The sequence below is a fragment of the Andrena cerasifolii genome, chromosome 9, assembly GCF_050908995.1.
Source record: "Andrena cerasifolii isolate SP2316 chromosome 9, iyAndCera1_principal, whole genome shotgun sequence".
NCBI lineage: Eukaryota > Metazoa > Arthropoda > Insecta > Hymenoptera > Andrenidae > Andrena > Andrena cerasifolii.
In genome coordinates this window covers 8,813,032-8,834,888 of record NC_135126.1, presented here as the reverse complement: position 1 = coordinate 8,834,888, position 21,857 = coordinate 8,813,032, and the positions used below count along the sequence as shown (strand labels likewise).

Below are 21,857 nucleotides of genomic sequence, written 5' to 3'. Positions count from 1 at the left end.
CACGCGCCGTAAATGCAATTCTGCGTCTCCGAATTTGGAGCACGTTCGACAGCGCGAAGGTGATAAAAAAAATGACGCAGTGTTGAAAGTATAAATATAACTTTATATAACATCGTCAGAAAAATATTATAAATATTAAACATTCATTCTCATAAATAACATTAAGATATCGTTTCATTGTCTCCAAATGTGGCAAAATAGAATCAGAGGCTGCAACGAGGATTTACGGAGCAGCGATTTGAACCTTTATAGTCGATATACAATATCTCGAGCCGCGTCGGTGTCTGTACGTTTTCGCGGGAGCTCAATGGATGCGCGACGAAAAGATAATATTTCTATCGTTCCATAGTCGTACCACAGAAAATCATAGAGCCTGTTAACAAGTGTTTCGCATTCACTGACCTCCCGGTCCTGTTTCTCGCTCCTGGGCAGGCTTCTAAAATGAAACTGTGACTATAATCCAGCCGCTATGCGGCGTATTAGTGCAGAACGTTCAAAGTAAGATACGCAACGATAAACCTTCCTTAAGTACAGAAATTACTTCACCAAGGATTTCATGCTGGAATAGAATATCTCCGGCAATTATCTCCGTAAAAATGATATATAAATTGTTGAAAAGCTAACGCGTTAACAGAAATCTCATCGCACGAGCTGCAGAGAATTTTTCAGGATACTACCGGCGCGCAATGTATGGCTGGAACGTTGCGCGTCGGAGCACTTACTTTCATCGTAGAACTTTGGTCCGTCGTTAGAATCGTTTAAAGAGATTACAATCATATAAAGAACTCGTTATTTAAACGCAGAGTAAGACCAACGAGCGTGTCCGCGTTGCAAAACGTATGGCTGGGGCGTTTTACAATTCGCGGAACGGAGAATGGAATCGAAAGCGTTATCGTCCGTTCGCGGCGTGTATGCACGCCTCCGCAACGTAACAGGCGTTATCGGTGTTTCTCGATCGGCGCCACGTGTCGCGGCCGGCACTTTGCGGCCGGGATAGTTAGTTATAAATTTAAAATACATGTATTGTCGCTAATATGAGGTGGCTTGCCGAAAGTGCCCCGCGGCGACGGTACGGTCCGCGCCGTTCGCGAAACTTCGTTAGGGAATTACTTCAACTCTCGCCGACGACGGGGCTGCTCGACAAAGGATGCTTCCGCCCGAATATACATTAGCAACACTACCAAAGTATCCATAAAGCATAACAATCGAACGATTATAGTTACAGCCGGTCCAGCAGCGAGGTAATGTTATCGAATCTATATTCAGAAGCATTATCAGAGGCATCGGCCATATTCTCGAGCATCCCCGCCGTCGGCCGCGTTTCTGAAACGGTGCGTAAGTTCTGGGCACTCCGTGATAAAAACGAAAGTGGCTGCTCCCTCGTTTTGTCAGAAGTAATTATTGTCGGTAGAACTCATGCACAGCTTCGGCAAGCAGCTACCGTATTGTCTTTGTGTCACTCGGATCAGCAGTTTAAGAGCGTCCCGTTCGAGGACGCCTTAGGCAACGTCGTTCGACAATCCTGAGGGCTATCTTGGCTCTACGACGACGCTATCGAGCCATACAGTTATTCTTTCCACGCTGGTCTGTATCGAGCAAAGAGAATTCTCCTTACGGAATGATTAAGGGGGTGGTACAGGCAAGCACGTCACCGAATCGACTTCCTTTTCGGATGTCTCTTGCAGTGAGGTAGCAGCAGGGCAGAAACGTTGGGACAGGAATCGTGTCGAAGAGTAGTACAGATAAGTTTACTTGTTGTGGACCAGATTCAGGAATTCCTCGCGAGTCTTTGGATCGTCTCGAAATACGCCCAGCATCGTCGACGTCACCGTCTTGCTGTTTATCTTCTGCACTCCTCTCATCACCATGCACATATGCCTGCAACACAGATATATCATTTTTCTTTCGCTGTCTATATTCCACCAACGCTGCCGCACGTTGAATAATTAATCGGTCACCGTTATCTGGAGCAATCGATTCGCTACGCGTCGATATACGTGTTTTACGAATATAATTACGCATATCCTAGGACGTTCTTGAGATATTCGATTTTGTGGTGAGTAATCATGACATTTTCAAGCAATCCAAGTGAATCCTCATTTCTTATCTTCTCCATCGCTTCCAACGATGTCTCGCCGTTCTCCCTTGGTCTCCGCGTTAAACTCTTTACGCATACTCAAACGCAGACGTAACCGATGTTTATGGATGGGAAAATGATAACGCGAGAGTGGGGCATGGCGGCTCGACCGCATCGCATGACTTCGGAGAGGCTTTTTTTTCTAAAAGAACTGAGTATCTCAAGAGTGATTAGGACATTACCCAATTAACTTCATGCTCATTGAATATTTTTATGATCCACGCTGTCTAGGGTACAGTTATCTGATACGCGAGAGTCGAAGATTATTGTAATTAGTACGCGCTACGACGTTCGCTCACGTACAATTAAGTAGAGGTTGCTCCTGTTAATAAGTGGTAATGCATGCAAAAAAAAAGGAGCAGAGTGATTAGCATTGAGAACATGCCACGATTATTGATCTAATTATCGGTCTCCCATTCTTGCGCGTTTGTTGAAGCATCATTGAGGATTCCGAAGGCCTTCGTTACGATGTAACAACGCCCCCCTTTTTTTGCCCTCCTCGTCGAACCAGTTTCACTCGTTATATCGCCTACGAGTTGGGTAAGACGGTTATAGGCGACGATCAGTGGAATTACCATTGACGGACGGATTAATATTAATACCGATCCGATCGACGGTAATCCCGGCTTGCCGTGGATACGAGGCCTCACGTGCCCTTCCGCGATATCGCCGATCGATTCGTTTATGTCGCGCGATGGAATTACAATTACCAGGCACGCGTGTAACTCGGGAACGTTGCATTCCCCGGCAAGAGAATGCGCTAACAATTCTTCAGCGAGAGATAGCACCTTATTAGCACAAGGTCGCGCTCTTACGTGCGATTAGTCCTTGCGAAAACTATTGCTCAAGCCCCCGAGCGCGTTGAAACGAAACCGCGGGAGGTGCGGAACCGCGACGCCTGATATACGATTTCAAATCCTTTCCCAACGCCGTAACGTCTTTGGGAAATCGTCGGGGTCAGTCGTCCGCGAGCAGAAAGATACTTACACTCCCTCGACGACCACAGCCACCCCGGCCGGCTGCACGGCTTTGGTAACCGCCACCGCGATCTGCTTGGTCAGACGTTCCTGGACCTGAAGGCGCCGGCTGAAGATCTCCACGATTCTGTAAAGGATCACACGTGTTTGGTGAATCAGCTCGACCGCGAGAGGGGCGCAAGGAGTCGAGGAGGAATCGAATGTTTGAGAATCTACGAGGCAGTTTGGCCGTTTGAAGGCTGATGTTAAGTTCGCGACGAGATCGCCGTTTTTGGATCACCGCGGGCGATGCTTAACGTGTAAGCGGACGCCCGGTCGATCGCCTGGCGTCCGCGTGAAAGTGATCGGCGTGCCTACGATCGGACACCGCGGTATTCTTTTCCTCCCCGTTTTAATATTCCTTTGATCAAGGCCGTGACTACCGGCCGATGCAATTTGTTATCTGGATGTTGTGAAACCCGGCATATCAGCATGCCCCGCGGGACTGCACTCGGCTCACGGCCACTTCAGGAAAGGTCATTCTAGCCGAAGTAACTCGGTTAAGGAAAAGAGAAAAAGATTCGTTGCATGAGAATCTGAGCTATTGTATCGCACAGGCGCGCTATCTTTCCATTTACGTTTCATCGTGTTCTCGAGGATCGAAAGAATCGATACAGCCCGGAATGGTGGCGTGGGTGTATTCAACGATTCAACTGAATGATATCGCTGTTAAGTGCTAGGCAGCATTGGCCGCGCGCGACAAAGGAGCGTGAACGATGACAGCTCGATTAAGCGCGAGGTAACAGACGAGCCCAATTAATTCCCATCTCTTCTGCGAGGGTGTATTGCCCGTCTTAATCCACGGACGATTCTCGTCCGACTCTGGAGGGTTTAATTGTACCGCCGCCCGGAGTTTCAGCCCCCAGCTGGCATTGCTTTTAACAAAGTAAACTCTCTATTACCTGGCCAATTTGCTGAGGCCCAGGATCTTCTTGCAGGGCAAGTAGCCGATCGAGACCTTCCCGTAGAATGGTACCAAATGGTGCTCGCACATGGAGAACATCTCGATGTCCTTCACCACCACCATTTCATCGTGATCCTCGTCGAACACCGCGTCATTGATAATGTCTGGAAAGCGAAAGAATATCTTAATATACAAAGCGGACATAGTATGTTTGAGTGTTTGTCAGTCGCCTAAAAACTTTCGAACGATAAACTCTGGGATCACGAAATGTGCCTCATACTAAAAAAAATTTTTTTTTTAATATAATCAGAATCTAAATTTCTGACAAAGCTGAATGGTAAAGCTAAAATATTATAATGACAAACTTGAACGTTTATTAACGAACTGACTATTCAGTTCAGTTATTCCGATCACCCTCAAGGTGAGGAGAACAGTTGCTGGATCGTGTAGGTATCGTAAAATGTACGTGTCTGCTCAGCGTGGGGGACAAAGCGAAGGAATTTTAATCCAAGGGGTGAAAGCCTGAGCCTGTATAAACGCACAGGAATAGCGGAGCAGTGTCGTTTAAATTGCTCCGCGAAAGAACATCCTGCACGTGGGTTTAAGGTCCTCCTCGCAGATCCTGGCTGTGATTTACTCGATATTGACCTACTTACTGTAGCCCGTGTGCTAGTGGTGGAGTGTAGGTATGGATCGGTGGTTGGTGGGTGTCGGTGAGTAGGTAATGGAGGGTGCTCTCCACGGTTTCCACGGCAACCTTAACAAGAAACACCTTCGCAATGACCGACAATGATGAAACACGGATCCGCGTACAGGCCAGCTGTATTTCTCCATACGTAACCAGAGCGCCGGGGAAATGGGGAGAAGAAACGATCCATCGAGACACCCTTAATACGGTGGCATAATGCCGCGATAAGTCTCCCCTTTCTCTTCAGAAATAAATCTCGAAACTACCCTATTTTCGCACGCGCCCGCCCCAACGCCAAGTCCTGGGCAATTTCCTTCTATTCTATCCTCCACCTTTGTGCGCGGCTCAAAGGGAGCACAGAGTACTCCAATTTTTCATCTGGACGATTCCACGCGATCAGGATTCGATTGACTCTTTCAATTTCATAGATCCCGGGCCAACAAATCCTGTCTTTTAAAGAAAGCGGTAAAAATAGTAGGTAATACAGGTTTGGATTTAGTATCGAAATTTATAATTAATCTAGCAAACTCGAGCCTAAGGGATATAAAGGACTCCATTAAAACATATTTCACTCCTTTCCACCACCCCTAGGGGTTGGTTAGGCCAAATCCTGAAATTTGTTTTTAGGCATTTATGTGGGTAACCTTTTGAGGTAAAAATCAAGTTGATATTTAATCGGGCCGAAAAGATTTTAAGAAATCCGTGGAAGCACATTTCACCCCTTTTCACTCCCTTACGGGTTGATTAGGGCAAAATGTTGAATCTGTTTTTTAGGCATTTGTGTGGGTAACCTTTGTAAGTAAAAACCAAGTTGACATCTAATCGGGCCTAAGAATTAATAAGGAGTCCGAGAAAACATATTTCACACCCCTTTACCTCTTTCGGGTTGGAATATCAAAAAATCCCTTCTTATCCAGCACCTACGTCGCAAAAGGAATATATCCTTCGAATTTCATGTTTCCAGGGTCAGCGGTTTTGGCTGGACGGTGATGAATCAGTGACACAACGATTATGTAAGTATAGATATAAAGAACAGCAAAAATCATTTTTGCCCAGAGCGGCGGAAGAGCTTATTCAAATTCATTAAATAGACGCTTCTATGGTCGAGATATACGTGTACATTTCCAGTGGGGATTCGAGTAAGCTTATCGACGAGAAGGAAAGGCCGAAGAGAAATTGTCGGAGCAGGAGGTGGTATGGTTTCACGGGTAGTGCTACAGAGGGTGGTTAGCGACGGGGGTGGGCCAAGCTTTCTCTAGGAAAGTGGCTCTCGACTCGTTTCAGATTCACTGGGTCGAGTCGAACTGCCGTTAACCTGGCTTATCCATAGGGCAGTTTCATTGGAGAGGGAGTTAAGTCGAAGTGAATTAAAGCCTCTCACCACCACCTGTAGCTGTTGCCCTGCGTATTTCTCCTGACGTGCAGGCTCGTGCTATTTATTAGATAGCGGGGTCTACTTAAGCCGATTGCGTCGAACCAATTGAACGATTTCTTTGGGGACTATCGATGACCTTGAAGCATCCGATGACGAGATCATAAAAGAATATTGCGTCACGATAAATTGAGATTTGGGTGCAACGATCCGAGTACAATCGTCGGCTGCCGCGATGTTTCGATTCCATTTTATTTCGTCACCCGCGGGCTGGTAATTAGCGTAGGGACAGTGGCAGCTGTACTTCGTACGGGACAAATGGAAGGAAAAGGTGAAAGGTATTCTTCCCGGGCTCCGCTGCACGTCCCTGAGACCCATTTATATCGCGAGCTTTACGATCTCTTTTTTTCTCTTTCAATTGTCCTTAAGTCTTCCTCTTTCTTTCCGACGGACGTCTCGAGCACGCTGCGACAGATAGAGCGAAAAGTGCCGTACTTTACTCGAGTAGCTGTATTCCGCCGTCACATATTCCTCGGTTCTTACGCCGCTCGAGGAAATTGATTCCGACGAATGCTCTCCTTAATCCCTAATAAACGGAGAGATCCGATAACATCTCGGTTAAGAAACGACCCCGCCTTTACTCTTAACGATAAACCGTAGATTCCTTTTATCGCTTAAAAAACCTGCGTCTCTTCGTTCGTTCGAGACGTGCAGCGCGGACTCAAAGTCGGGGTTGCTCGTGCCAGCGCTGGCAGCAGTTAATTGCAATCGCAGCAAAACAGACTCGCGTAACTTTCCCTGGAATCAAGCGATAACCGATGATTTCCAAGTGAACGATTATAAATAATCAGAGTGATGCGTGCTACATGCACGGTCGAAGCCGACCTTACACGTTACTAGCACATTCCACGGAGTTGTAACTCCTTTTATATAAGGCGACATTACCATCGTTGCGTTACGAGAGAACGTTCAAACAATGTCCGTGAATTTTTTTTGTCCCCCTTGTTCCAGTTTCTCTGAGTCACTTCGTTTCCGCAGAAGTGTCTTTTATATAATATTCCTCAAGCATACCGAAGCTCCCGCGATCCTCGAGGAGCTGCTTAGGCACCGACTTCGATGCTTGTATCTTCTATCGCTCGATACTTCTTTCAAAATCGTGCGCCCTCCTATTTAATTAAGCTATCCTTTTAGTTAAGAATTCTCGTAAAATCTCCACTTCCACTTCTAACGCCACGCTCTTCCAACAGGTCCAGCAAGGTTCGCTTCGCCCTCGTGGGATGAAGGAAAGAATGGCTGACTTACCGTCGATACATTGGTCGTATCCCTTCGTGAAGAACAGCATAGCCTTCGCTGCGCGCTCCGGCGTCTTCAAGAGACCCTGCCGATCGGGGTCCTCGCCCAGGGAGCCCAAAAGTAGCCTGTAGCTCCGCGACATCTCCGGAAGCAGTGCCTCGCGCGTGGGCGGCCTGTGATCCAGCTCCAAATCGTGGTGGAACGTGCATTTTTCATGACCTGCGGGAACAAGAGAAATATTTCCAACTCTTGTATCGCCCCTTGTAACAAACCACCCAAATATCCGCGAGATCGATCAACCGATTAACCGACCGTTTCGTTATCTACCAGAAGGGTATTGCACCGTTATCAAGGCCGCGCAAGGTGTCGCATTATCAGGAACGTACAACGGACGCGAGCGCTTGGAACACACGGGCGCGCGATTCCCATTCAGAATCCTCGTCGCAGCCGCGCTTCTGAAGCCCAGTCCGATTTTTCGCTAGGATAGGAAAGTGAGCGTGCGAATAGCAATAACGTTGTTATCGCTCGCGATGACCCGCGGCGACGGGAAGATTCGCGTCAAGCAGATACGTCCGTGTGTGGTAACGATAACCGCGTCCCTTTTGGATCGGTCCAGATCGCTGTGGTCGTAAACATCGATAAACTTTCCGCCGACTACTACGACGTATCCTTTGACTCGCCTTTCGTCGCAAAGAGGTATACGAGACGTCACTGGATCCACGACCAAGCGAGGTTCGAGGAGCTGGATTCATAGATCATTATCTAAAAAGCAATTCGCCGGCGCGCTCGACATCGTGCTACAATTGCGCTTACGCCCTCGCGGGAGAGAATGGTATCGATGACAACGAAACGTAACGCGGATGCTCATTACGAATTCCTCGAACCGGTTCCCTTGCTTTGTTTTTTTTTTCTTATCTGTTCGTCTAACGCGCGCGAACGATCGTATCAATAAACGCGGAGCGTTTCGATCGACCGTGCCCGGGATCTATAGGATCGACGGGATCTCGGCGCGCGACGCCCGTCTCCTCTCCGGTTCCCGCGTGGAGGTCGGGGCACGCGTTCCCGAACTCGTTGCATAACCGTTCAAAGAGAGCCAGCGCCGGAGGAGCGACGGGCGAGCGATATTTTCCATTGGCAGAAATCATATGTCGCTTGTATAACGCCCGATCGGCGAGGGACGCGCACGCGCCTGTAATCTGGACTCGCGCGCGGATTTTATTCGCGGGCGCGCGTAAGGGTCCAGCCGCCGAGGCTGCGACTGACGTATTCACCGATAGGGAACTGAGTTAAGCCATCGCTCGCTAATGAACCGTATCCGCGTAATTGAATCGAGTAACTACGTTTGCGCGGTAGGAGACTATCGGGGACTTCGATTCCGTGGAGTCCATCTGCGCGTTCGGCGCAATCTGTTGAAAATAATCAGGGGATCTATCAGCGGGCTGATACCGTGCGTAGTTCGGGAGACACACGTGAATGTTTCATTTGGGAATTCGATTATTCGATATTTCATTCATTCTTTGGTATTCAGAATTTCATATTAGGTTTAATACTGTCTCCGGAGCAGAACTCAGGATTTTGTTGTACCGCTGAGAGTTCGATAAGGGCCGATAAATTACGCAAGGGTAATTTTGGCGAATTCTTACCCCCTCCCTCCTCCAGTATAAGAATACGTAAGATTTCATATTCCAACCCCCTACTTACGTAATATTTTTTACATTTAATTTTTTAGTTACTAAAATTCTTTTGAAGGTTTATATATGGTGGCGGACGAAAGAAAATTTACACCATTTAAAATCGCATAACCTTTTTTGCAATTGGCCCAAACGACTGGAGTTTTTTTGAGGAGCTGGGATTAGTTTGCTAAGTGACGCATTTCGTCGGGTTGAAAAAAATGTAATTGGTCGGAACAGCGAAAAAAATAGTAAAGGTCGTTTTTCCAGCTTTTTTCTGAGCCTGTAATGAAAATTCAAAAATCGCGAAATTCCGAAATCAGCGGTTTTCGACCTTATTCTGCGATCTTTAAGCATTTCTAGCTCAGAGTAACGTTAACCGATTTTGATGACATTTTCAGCATGTATACAACTTACTTAAATCTACAAACTGGATTTAATTCTTATTAGAGGAAAAAAATGTTGAAAAAACGACCTTTACTATTTTTTTACTAATCCTTCCAGCTTCTAAAAAAAAAGCTCAAGTAGTTTGGACAAATTCTAAAAAATTTGTGCGATTTTAAAAGGTGTAAACTTTCTTTCGTCCGCCATTCATTTAATTCGGTTTCGGGAAATTTAAACTAAAACTACTTTTCTGGAACATTAATGATAAAATTTGTATTTATTGAAAATTAGGTAAAAAAAATATTACGTAAGACGCTACTTGACTCGCCTCCCCCCCTCCTTCTAAGAAAACATAAGAAATTCGCGACCCCCGCCCCCAAAAAAGGCTTACGTAATTTAAGAATAACCCCTAAAGAAAGCTACGTATACCGAAATGAATTGCGATTCATCTGTCGCGAGATTTCTTCTACACAGTGCCCACTTTAAGAGTCGATTTCGTGGTGAATAGGAGGACGGAGTTTCCCCCCTTTTCTCCCGCCGAATTAAAGAAGAAGGCGTTTTCCCACGGAAAGTCGATAGCCAAGCCGCCGGGGATCTTACATTTGTAACGTTACAGTTATGCGTTACGTACGATCATAACTGTACCCCAACAGTTCCCAGGCTTTTTATCATTTTAAGATCAGCGGGTAAGATTGACCCGGAAACGAGAACTATGGCGAGTTACTCCCCGAATTGTTTTCACGGGCCGCGGCCCGATTCAACGATAGCGGCACGGTGCACGAAATAAAATTAAATGCCGGCCGAGTGCGTGGCGATAGACTCGCTCGAGCAAGAACAATGAAAGTGACGAATAAAGCGGGCGGAACTTTATTGTAACGAGCGGCCTCTGTAAATCACGCCAAATTTCAACGACTAAGGAAACCGCGACCGTCCGACTCGTCACTTTTTGTAGCACGCAGCACTTTCATCGCGAGCCTCCATAAAAACTGACGGCTACTTATCTAGTACGTATCTATTTCAATTATCTTCGCTAGTGTATTATATACGGCTATCGTTTATATTCCAAACGATTAAACAACGAATAATACTTCGTCCCGATATCGGATTCAACAACACCCGCGTCAGTGTTAAAAACCACTGTATATTTTCTATTGGATGAATCGTAGAATATAATTGGTTCAACCTACGCGGTATACCTGGCGTGGTAGAGGTACGCGGTGTCCTGGGCGTTCCTGGCACATCCAGGTTGGTCTCCTCGACGCTGTCCGACCAGGAGACAGTTCTCAGAGGAACTGGCTTCCTTATCACCATATTCGTGCGATTATCCTCGCCGTCGTATATGCTCGAGTCCTTGATTTTCCCGCATTGATTGTTAACCCCGTTCATGACTGGCCGTCTTCCTGTGCCTCTTCCAGAACTAGACACCGTTTCTCCGGATCCCTTCCCGTCACAGAAAAGTACCGGCAGACGATCTAGCTGGAAATTGATTCGAAGCGTCTTAGCGGAACGAAAAGAGAGAAAAACAAACGTAGATTAAAGAGCTGGGGTTGGTACTAAGCAGCGACAATAGGCTCGTAACAATAACACATTATCGAGCTGGTGTTGCGACAATAACCGTCACTCTGGCGACTTACGTATTTATCATCGCGCCCGGGGTTCTAACGCTGTCAGCGATCACTTTGCAGAACTAGCGTTCCCTAGCGCATATCGAGCGAGCATCATTTTCGTACGGATAAAGAAAGAAAGGAAACTTGCATTTACCATGGGGCATCGTTGCCTTAAACGCGCGCGGTTCGCCCACGGTTATGTATATACTTGAAAGAACCATCGTTCGCCAGCACGGACCTCGACGAGCATCGTTTTCGTACAGATCAAGGGGGAGGGGAACTCGTTCTTTAAACGATCGCGCCTTTTCGTATCGCTCGCGACACGGGATGCGTTTGAAAAGCGCGTTACGATCGCACGCCTCTACACCACGTGATCCGCGATCGATGCGCGTGTAGCGCGCTACGGGCACGTTTCAGCGAATCGGGTTCGAGCGTCGGGGCTTGATGAGACTTACTGTCGGTCGGATTTAATCAGCCGTTTCACGCGTGCCCCGCGGAGGTCCGTCCAGTGCTCTCAGTCGTCGTTGCTGAACGTCCACCGACGTTTCTGCTCCTCTCTCTCTTACGCGAGACACGCTCGAGCGGGCAAGCCTGCTCGGTAAAACCAGTGGGACGTAAGAAGCGAGACGATATAGGAACGTGCGCCGGTGACGCGTGACGCCAGCGGAGAAACGAAGAAAGAAACGGGAGGAAATAGAGGCAGCGTCGAACAAGCTCGAAATAAGGAAGGGCCGCGAAGTCGCTCAGTCGACTGACGCAGTGTGACTGAACCGACGGGACTATGGAGAGTGCGAATGTCCCCTATGGCTCTTCCGTCCTCGTCCCTCTCCCACTGTGCTCGTCGCCTTTGTCTCGGCGGGTCTGTCCCTCTTCGCGCCACCGAACGATCTTTTCCCTTTTTTATTTTCCCTACTCGCTTCTACCCGTCCACCCTCGTCTCACCTATCCAGCGACAATAAGAGATCGAAAGGATTGCGTCACGACATCGACGGCACACGACCCTCCGAAAAGCAATCTCACGCGACTGACCAGCGGCGCGTCGCGTCGCGTTCGGTATATATCGGGGAGAATGCAAAGCGGACGGTGAGAGTGACATACGTGAGAGTTCTCTCCCTCCAGCCGGTGATCCTCCCGCTACAGCGTTCGAGAGGGAAATACCCAGCTTTCGGTCGGCTACGCGGCGTGATATCGGGACTCACCGACTCACGGGCACGGGCGCTCTTATGCGACAGGCAGCGCCCCGATTGGCGGAAAACGTAGTCGGTAATGTCTAACTGATTCGCGGCGAGGTCGGCGCGACACGGTTACGCTTTCAGCGTAGGTACTTGTCGCTACTTTAAAATAATTACGATTTGTAATCGCGTAGCGAGGGGGGGAAACAAAAAATTGAACCGTGTACCAATGACAGATTCTCGCGACGTAACGACACGCGAAGGACTATGATGGCTACGGTGATCGGCTGTCTCGTAAACAGAAGGGATCGTTGCGGTTTTGGGTTAATCGACTCGGTAGAAATGCGTGTCTACAGGGAGAGATTTGGCAGGCTAGGTGCAACAGGAAGGAGGCCTCCATCCTCGTGGGGTTTTTCAGAATTCGCCAGACAGAATCTACGTCATTGTGATTCCCGAGAGACCGGTTCTCCAGCGTTTCCCTTTTCCTCCTTTTAATGCACCTTGCGCGCTTGGCTTCCCGAGTATACGTTTAATGAGTCACATACGCGCTGGGTGCAGAAGAGATCGCGGAGTTAAGGAGAAGCTCATTTCTTTGCAACACGTGTTTCGGGGAAGTTACTTAATGCATCTCCCGGAAATTTATGACGAGTGTACCCAGCGAATGAAAGTGCAGGAATACACGTGCAGTATTTAAGATCGCGCGTAGTCAAAAGATACGCACGCGTCACGGAGGATAGCCCCCTAACGTGATATCGGCGATCCATTATATACACCTGTTGTTATAAGCAATTAATAGGTGCCATTAGTGATTAAAGTGATGATGGCGGCCATCAACTGGCCACTCCCTGTTGCAGTAATTAAGTTTGAACGTCGATAAGGTTATCGTGATATTCCGGCGCGGCTATTAGGTTACAAAGGACTCGCAGGTAGAGTGGAGCGATGGAAGTTACGGTGGATCTATTATACTCCGTAATAATAGATCTAGATCCCTCTTCTCGCTCCTTCTACCCGCCACGGACTTCACGGTGTACGTACTATTTAATCGTGTCATGCTCTCGAAACACCGACAGCGGTGTCTCTTTACAGGCACGTTAATAACGAATCATGCTCAACGTGTACCGCTGGAGCATAAAAAGGGAAACTTTAAATACTTCCTTATGCCACGGGATAATGAATGGACATTCGAGCGCGAACCCTTTGCTTCAGGTTACGCGATCGGTAAGGAAGAAGGTTATCGAATCGCGTCGCTTTCCATCGCACGTTAACATATCTATCAAGCTGCGTAAAAGCGCGGAAAGCCGTATCGACGGGGCTCGCGTCCCGTATTCCTAGTCGCGCTACTGAAACTCGTCCGAGTTCGACTGACCTTCGTTACTTGCAATCAATGCACAATGCACACACCTTCTCGTTGACGCGTGCATATATCAGGCAGTGTTTAATTAACGAGCACGTTAGATGATAAGATCTCGATTATTAACGTTGCTCTGCGGGATCTGCAAAGCGGAATACCAGCGTGTCGATTTTATTAACGTTAGCTGGGACCTAAACCAGCGCGAAGAGGTTTTGCATTGGTACGTAATCCAGTTGAAAAGGAAGAAAAACAGAAGGAAAGGCGATCGCGCTGAAAAGCGTGGTATTGTGTACATCGGCAAAGAATCCGAGGCCATTCTCACGTAACAGCACGGGAGCAAATCAACGTTGTAGGAGCGTACGATGATAGGCGCACGAGGAATACATCTACCCCGAATAATCTGTGACGCGTTTTTTCCGTAGCCATGAAAGTGAAAGACGAATATCTCTTCCGCATTGCGTTAGGAGTTAGCGGAGCGTAACTCTTTCGATCGCCGTGCTTTCGGGTATTGATAACAATAACAGATTAACAGAAGACGAGTAGAGTATCGTAAGCTTATATCTGGTGACAGTAAGTACCTACGGTTGGGTTAACGATCTGCGTATTCCACATAGTGTTATCGCAAATGCTTGCAACATGATTATCTATAGTAATATCCTGGTGCAATTTATTCATTACTTCTGTATGGCTAGTTATATTACTCGCACGTGCGGCGTGATCCAGAATCTATTTAGATCCGTTCAATTATAGCTACGTTATCCTATCCTCATTTATGTCAACAAAGGCAGATATTGAGATTTGCATTTCGAGTGCCATCTGTACGACGGCGTCAAGCTAACCAGAAACTCTATACAATAACCATATATGTGTCTACTCTATCTACTCCACTCGCGTGTTTTATCCTCACAGACACATGATATTTTAGCACTTTACATTCACGTTTCACCCTGCGCAGACACTGGATATCGTTCTCCCAATATCGCTTCGTTGACATTCAATATGCTCGGAATATAAATCTCTAGAGTGGTAGGATATCGAGGGCGTGTAATAACAAAGAAATGCAATGGATACGGGGAGAAGTGACACGGAGAAATGTGTATGTTCTGGTCCGCGGTCGAAAAAAAATTGAGATTCGTGAGACTTCCATGGTATTCACCGTGTCCTGGGCGATCGCGATTAACTTAAGGATCTTATGTGATTCTGTTTATCGATATGTATCTGATATAATCAATACTGAAGTTCCATTCCATTCGGAACAAAGTGGAATTCAGTTACAAAGACAAATATCGTATTACCATCCGTTGGTAATTAATGGGTAGATATTTAGGCACACGTGTTTGCGATAGGTATCGAAATATATAAAAGCTTTATGTTTATTACAATTATAGGCCGGAAACTGTGATTTCAGCTATTTTTAAGTGTTTGTAGCTTATAGCTACGTCAACTAATTTCGATGAAATTTTCTGCATGTATACAACCACAGACGAGGTATCATGAAATAAGTGTTTTATGCGATCTTCAATGTTTATACGTACAGCAAAACATCATAGGAATTAAAGAAACTGAAAAAACCTAATCATTTGCCTTAAAGTTGCAAATAAGAGGCGCAGGCCTTTCAAGAGGCGTTCGAAAATTCTGCGTCTCTTCGTTAAACAGTCACTGTCCCGAAACACCTGCGCCACTTCTCGCTCTTTGATTTGCTGTCCGGAGACGTTACTTTGTGCCATCTCTTTCGACGGCATGTTCTCCTGTTACAAAGCCCAGTCTTGGGCATTCTGAAAATTTTCGCCAGATTTTGGCCAATATATCAGGAGAACATGAAGTGGAAAGAGGTATACTAAATTTCAGAACAGTCACTGTCTCGAAACATCTGCGCCACTTCTCGCTCTTTGATTTGCTGTCCGGAGACGTTACTTTGTGCCATCTCTTTCGACGGCATGTTCTCCTGTTACAAAGCCCAGTTTTGTGCATTCTGAAAATTTTCGCCAGATTTTGCCAATATATCAGGAGAACATGAAGTGGAAAGAGGTATACTAAAGGAGGGTAGTAAAGGGCAAAAATAGGAAATCAGGTTTTTGCCGAATTTCTCCTATACTAGGGGATGACAAATTTTGAAAAAAATCAGAGACATTTCTGTTATCAGGGCACATACTAGAGAATTGTTTCAGATTTTTAAATTGAAAAACCAAGCTGTGAAAAATAAAAAACGCCAAAAAATGCTGAAAAATGCCGATTGTGTATCGAAGCAGGATTGGCACTATAAGTATATTTTTACTGTAAGTACGTATGATTGTTACTATTGTCCTGAATTTTTTTCAGATTTTTAGATTGAAAAACCAAGCCGTGAAAAATAAAAAACGCCAAAAAATGCTGAAAAATGCCGATTGTGTATTGAAGCAGGCTTGGCACTATAATTATATTTTTACTGTAAGTACGTATGATTGTTACTATTGTCCTGAATTTTTTTCAGATTTTTAAATTGAAAAACCAAGCCGTGAAAAATAAAAAACGCCAAAAAATGCTGAAAAATGCCGATTGTGTATCGAAGCAGGCTTGGCACTATAATTATATTTTTACTGTAAGTACGTATGATTGTTACTATTGTCCTGAATTTTTTTCAGATTTTTAAATTGAAAAACCAAGCCGTGAAAAATAAAAAACGCCAAAAAATGCTGAAAAATGCCGATTGTGTATTGAAGCAGGCTTGGCACTATAATTATATTTTTACTGTAAGTACGTATGATTGTTACTATTGTCCTGAATTTTTTTCAGATTTTTAAATTGAAAAACCAAGCCGTGAAAAATAAAAAACGCCAAAAAATGCTGAAAAATGCCGATTGTGTATCGAAGCAGGCTTGGCACTATAATTATATTTTTACTGTAAGTACGTATGATTGTTACTATTGTCATGAATTTTTTTCAGATTTTTAAATTGAAAAACCAAGCCGTGAAAAATAAAAAACGCCAAAAAATGTTAAAAAATGCCGATTGTGTATCGAAGCAGGCTTGGCACTATAATTATATTTTTACTGTAAGTACGTATGATTGTTACTATTGTCCTGAATTTTTTTCAGATTTTTAAATTGAAAAACCAAGCCGTGAAAAATAAAAAACGCCAAAAAATGCTGAAAAATGCCGATTGTGTATTGAAGCAGGCTTGGCACTATAATTATATTTTTACTGTAAGTACGTATGATTGTTACTATTGTCCTGAATTTTTTTCAGATTTTTAAATTGAAAAACCAAGCCGTGAAAAATAAAAAACGCCAAAAAATGTTAAAAAATGCCGATTGTGTATCGAAGCAGGCTTGGCACTATAATTATATTTTTACTGTAAGTACGTATGATTGTTACTATTGTCCTGATTTTTTTTCAGATTTTTAAATTGAAAAACCAAGCTGTGAAAAATAAAAAACGCCAAAAAATGCCGATTGTGTAGCAGGCTTCGCAAACATCTGCGCCACTTCTCGCTCTTTGATTTGCTCTACGGAGACGTTACTTTGTGCCACCTCTTTCGACGGCATGTTCTCCTGTTATAAAGCCCAATTTTGTGCATTCTGAAAATTTTCGCCAGATTTTGGCCCAGGTATCAGGAGAACATGAAGCGAAAAGAGGTATTCTGAATTTCAGCTTCGAAGGCATCCTCGATTCTCTCTCCGAAGACGTTACTTAGTGCCACCTCTTTCGACATCATGTTCTCCTGTTACAAAGCCCAATTTTGTGCATTCTGAAAAATTTTGCCAGATTTTGGCCCAGGTATCAGGAGAACATGAAGCGAATAGAGGTATTCTGAATTTCAGCTTCGAAGGCATCCTCGATTCTCTCTCCGAAGACGTTACTTAGTGCCACCTCTTTCGACATCATGTTCTCCTAGTACATAGCCCAATTTTGTGCATTCTGAAAATTTTCGCCAGATTTTGGCCCAGGTATCAGGAGAACATGAAGCGAAAAGAGGTATTCTGAATTTCAGCTTCGAAGGCATCCTCGATTCTCTCTCCGAAGACGTTACTTAGTGCCACCTCTTTCGACATCATGTTCTCCTGTTACAAAGCCCAATTTTGTGCATTCTGAAAAATTTTGCCAGATTTTGGCCCAGGTATCAGGAGAACATGAAGCGAAAAGAGGTATTCTGAATTTCAGCTTCGAAGGCATCCTCGATTCTCTCTCCGAAGACGTTACTTTGTGCCACCTCTTTCGACGGCATGTTCTCCTGTTATAAAGCCCAATTTTGTGCATTCTGAAAAATTTTGCCAGATTTTGGCCCAGGTATCAGGAGAACATGAAGCGAAAAGAGGTATTCTGAATTTCAGCTTCGAAGGCATCCTCGATTCTCTCTCCGAAGACGTTACTTAGTGCCACCTCTTTCGACATCATGTTCTCCTGTTACAAAGCCTAATTTTGTGCATTCTGAAAATTTTCGCCAGATTTTAAACGCTACCTGAGTAGCGTACCGAAGTCCATGAGTGTTGTGAAGTAAAAAGCGAGAACTAGTACAATGAAGTAAAGGAATGAAATGAATGGAAATCACCGGGGAGTTTAAATAGAAATGCAAGACTTCTCATAGCAGAAAGAATGCAGTTTATTCAAAATATAATATAAATTATTAACATAGATTAAAGTGTATTACATAATGAAATAGTTTTATCTTTGACTTACACATCAATTATAAATATAACTATTTAGATAATGTGCGTTAATCATGCGAAATATACTTGCTTTCAATCATGAATAAACATACTTTGTTTCAGCATCACTTGTCGAAAGCTAAATACATTTCCACGGTACCAACTTTTGCAAAAGGATAAACATTTTATGCAATTAACACTTATAAAATATGAAAATTATAGTTAGCAATTAATATCCTCGAAAAATGTAAATTTTGTGGCGGTAAGTATGAAAAAAAACTAACATGAATTTGTATTAGTAAGTAGTAAGCCTTTTCACGTTTTTCCTTTTGTAAATATTTGTATTTAGTAGTGTAAGCTGATATACTTCGTTTACTTATCGGAGTCTCCAATTGGGAAAACTACAATATCACAAAACTCAGGAGGAAATTATATGGGGAGGGTTTTAATGTCCCCATAAAACAAATGCTATTGGTACTATCCGTTACACAGTCTTCATCGTTACATAGAAAATATGGACCTTTCTGAAGATGGTTCTAAATGCGTCTACCGAGATAAAAATAGTTCTTTAAAAAAATATGTGTCTCGACAATTAATATTAGTTACAAAAATGAAAATATTAGTATCCTAGTGGAATATAGTTAAGCAACCAAAATGCAGAATCCCAGTTTCCCATGTCCACCATATACAATAAAGTTACACGCACAAATGTATGAAGTATTTTATGTTTCAGCAGTAGCGTGAACAACTTCGAATATTATCCCTTTCTTATTTAACTCCTCGATTAATGATGTTTTGCCAAATGCAGCTCCGGGAGATAGAACGCCGCCCCTAAAGCAATAATACGAAAGAATTAGTTTCGTCGAGTGGCAAATGGAAAGCATCTGTAATCTGTATTTGCAAAACAAAATATATAAACGTACTTTGCGGGTATTTTATCGGATTCCTTGAGAATTGCTATGGCAGAGCTCAATAGCATGATGCACGTAGCACTATATCCGGGGTCAGCGCCACTGACTTTGGTGATTAGCACTTTATTTGTCGGATCCTTATGCATGTCAGTAGGTTCAGCCAATTTCTCAGTCCAGCCTTGTGATTTAAATGTAATGGAGAAGCGACTATTTTCCAAAGTCTCCAGCTTAGGACCTTCATGGCTTACACACCCACCGGAGAAAAATGCGGGATACTAAAGATGTTGAAAAAGTGAATGCTAGTTACTTAATGATCTCATGGTGCGATAATGCAAAATATTTTGTTACAAAGGAAGTCATACCTTCAGTAGTAAGTTACGACCAAATTCGCATTTGGACAATGCAACAAAAAGCAAACCAAAAACAGTAGTTACCAGTATAGAGAAAAGGGACCTGTTATTAAGAAATTTAAGAGATCATTTAGCACAGAATGCACATTCGATTTAAAATTCTGGACCTACATATGGCTCGACAATAGTCTATGTATGGAACTTACCTAAATGTAACATATGTTTTAACTTGCGCTGGTCTTTGTTTGCATGTTTCGTATAAGAATCGTTGGCTGCGCATAGCCACGGAGCTATCAGCTCCTGGAAATATCATAGACCAACCCTTGGATACAGGGGATTGATGGATCAGGCTTCTGAAAGAAATATTGATAATATTAGAAAAGGTAAACACTCTATACGCATGCTGGTTATTATTGTTTCTAACCGTTTCTTTAGCTTTGGCCCAAACGATGGCAATCTTTCAGGATACAGCTTTTTACGTAGATCGCGTAACTCATTGGAATGGGCCACACCATAAACAGCTGATTCATAAGTGCCATAATGTAGCAGAACGTCGTTAGTTTTCTTAGTTGACCAAAAGTTTAGATAACTTTCAATGGCGTTGACATCACCATCAAACTTTTGTTGTGCAAAAATTATGCCCAAATCACACGGTATACTATCGAATCCACAAGCGCTTATGATATAAATACCAGCATCTTGCGCTGCCTTGTCATATTTCAATTGCATGCTCTCGATGTACTGTAATAGGAACGAGAAACGAAAAAATGCTCGAAAAATTCTAATACAAAGTAACACGTACAGTTAATACATTTTAGAAAATGTAGATTTATATTTCGGACCTGTGGTTCACCACTGACATCGACCTGATGGGTACGAGTCGCGATGCATGCTTTAACAACTGGTTCTCCATAAAATCTATATGGACCGCAACAGTTAACGAGTACTTTAGCTTGCTCTGTCATTTTCTTCAAAGATTCTTCATCCTTTAAATCCGCAACTATTATAGGTACATTTTCTGAAAGAACGGTAAACGTAATGTGTTGCTAAATTATGAACATTCGTAAGGGAAGAGTGCACCATGGAAGAACCAAGTTTGGTCGTACCAATATCAGGTGCGCATTCTTTAACGACTGCCTCCAATGCTTGCTTCCTACGACCAGAAACTCCAAATTTTAATTGCTTCTCCTTGGATAACTCAGCAGCTATTTTCACAGCATATTTTCCAGTGAAACCCGTAGCGCCAAATATCACGAAATCTAATCTATCGGTCGCCATGATGACAGTATCTATAAATATTAATTATTATAAATTTATCACTAATTTATATTTCATATTTTCAAAAATAACCTATAAATACAAATGCCTGTCACGTATTAAACATGATAATGTAGAAATTCTCGATTAATTGCACCATTAATCAGATATAGTCTCTTTTGGGACCTTACTGTAACAGGCTTTATGCGAACGTCATGCAGGAAATCATTCATTGGAAATACGCATATGTATATCTATGTTTTATATGTGGTTTAATAATTTTGTAAATGACAATGATAGTAATAAAAAAATTTTCAGAATATACGTAGCGTATTATTCATACGAGCCTTATGCACTTCTAAATGAATTGCAACTTTCGAACGTCTTATACATACGTGCCGAATTATTCTGTCACTTTGCCGGTACTTTACTTCAGACGCAATTAAGTTTGACCGTGGTGTTTTGTATTAGTATACAATCAATCGAACCAACAAAAATTTGTATTCGCTAAGTACGTACCTTATTAAGGATAAAGGAAGTGAATTGCGACTTCTTTCTTGATGCGTACCAGGACTATGTAGCAGTGCTAAACAGTGCTAAAGTTAGAGAAGTTTATCTCTACCTCTCTCTCTCTTCCTCTCAATTGCGTCTTTTGACCGGCGAGTCGATAGGATAAAACTGAACTGAACATGCCCGTCACGTCGCTGGGAAAATACTAAACTTGGCGATTTTATAAGCGAGTTGCAAATTATGTAATATAATCTCTTTTTTCAGTAACTACATATTCCAAGTGAAACGATAAAAAACTTTTTACCTTGAGCAATTTGCATTTCATTTGCGAGATCCATTAGTACTTATATTTGTCACGATTTCAAAGAATATTTCTATTAAATTTCTATTCTGTTAAAACAACTATTTTCACAATATTAGAATTTGAAACGAATCGCGTTACCTATTCGTGAAGCATAATTATGAGTTTTTTCGTTAATTAATTCATTTCAGAGTACCTTGTTTATTGCTTGCGTCCGTGACATGAATATGAGAAACAGTTCTATATAGTGTGAGCAATTAAATCGGTGACTCATTATCCGCGGTTTCTCAGGCGAATGCTTGGGATACG

General features: G+C 43.7%; 2 protein-coding genes across 5 annotated transcripts; both read right to left on the bottom strand.

The window, feature by feature from the left end:
- Positions 1–82: 82 nt before the first annotated feature.
- On the bottom strand, positions 83–12,110 carry LOC143373130 (GTP cyclohydrolase 1-like). Of its 4 annotated transcripts, none has more exons than XM_076820063.1 (6): positions 11,527–12,110; positions 10,652–10,940; positions 7,420–7,629; positions 4,056–4,221; positions 3,125–3,241; positions 83–1,878 (listed from the first exon to the last, which is right to left on the bottom strand). In XM_076820063.1, exons 2-6 carry the CDS (start codon positions 10,848–10,850, stop codon positions 1,749–1,751), a joined length of 822 nt encoding a protein of 273 aa, XP_076676178.1. In that variant the 5' UTR covers positions 10,851–10,940; positions 11,527–12,110; the 3' UTR covers positions 83–1,748. The 4 variants fall into 4 exon arrangements, with proteins under 4 accessions (XP_076676178.1, XP_076676181.1, XP_076676179.1 ...); XM_076820066.1 differs by having other exon boundaries at positions 10,661–10,940; positions 11,527–12,108; XM_076820064.1 differs by lacking the exon at positions 11,527–12,110 and adding an exon at positions 11,099–11,244.
- A 6,039-nt stretch (positions 12,111–18,149) lies between these two features.
- Positions 18,150–21,439, bottom strand: Pu (GTP cyclohydrolase punch). Its single transcript, XM_076820543.1, has 8 exons — positions 21,257–21,439; positions 20,587–20,769; positions 20,323–20,498; positions 19,905–20,221; positions 19,687–19,833; positions 19,493–19,583; positions 19,143–19,405; positions 18,150–19,050 (listed from the first exon to the last, which is right to left on the bottom strand). Exons 2-8 carry the CDS (start codon positions 20,756–20,758, stop codon positions 18,942–18,944), a joined length of 1,275 nt encoding a protein of 424 aa, XP_076676658.1. The 5' UTR covers positions 20,759–20,769; positions 21,257–21,439; the 3' UTR covers positions 18,150–18,941.
- Positions 21,440–21,857: the final 418 nt, after the last annotated feature.

Bases quoted from the DNA above. Each gene is read 5' to 3' on its own strand.
- LOC143373130 (XM_076820063.1), bottom strand. From the start codon at position 10,850: ATGAACGGGGTTAACAATCAATGCGGGAAAATCAAGGACTCGAGCATA. The intron at 7,630-10,651 runs GTAGGTTGAACC...TTGTTCCCGCAG, and splicing joins TACCACGCCAGGTATACCGC to GTCATGAAAAATGCACGTTC. The intron at 4,222-7,419 runs GTAAGTCAGCCA...TTCGCTTTCCAG, and splicing joins ATACGACCAATGTATCGACG to ACATTATCAATGACGCGGTG.
- Pu (XM_076820543.1), bottom strand. From the start codon at position 20,758: ATGGCGACCGATAGATTAGATTTCGTGATATTTGGCGCTACGGGTTTC. The intron at 19,406-19,492 runs GTATGACTTCCT...CAACATCTTTAG, and splicing joins GTCGTAACTTACTACTGAAG to TATCCCGCATTTTTCTCCGG. The intron at 19,051-19,142 runs GTACGTTTATAT...TTATTGCTTTAG, and splicing joins TCCGATAAAATACCCGCAAA to GGGCGGCGTTCTATCTCCCG.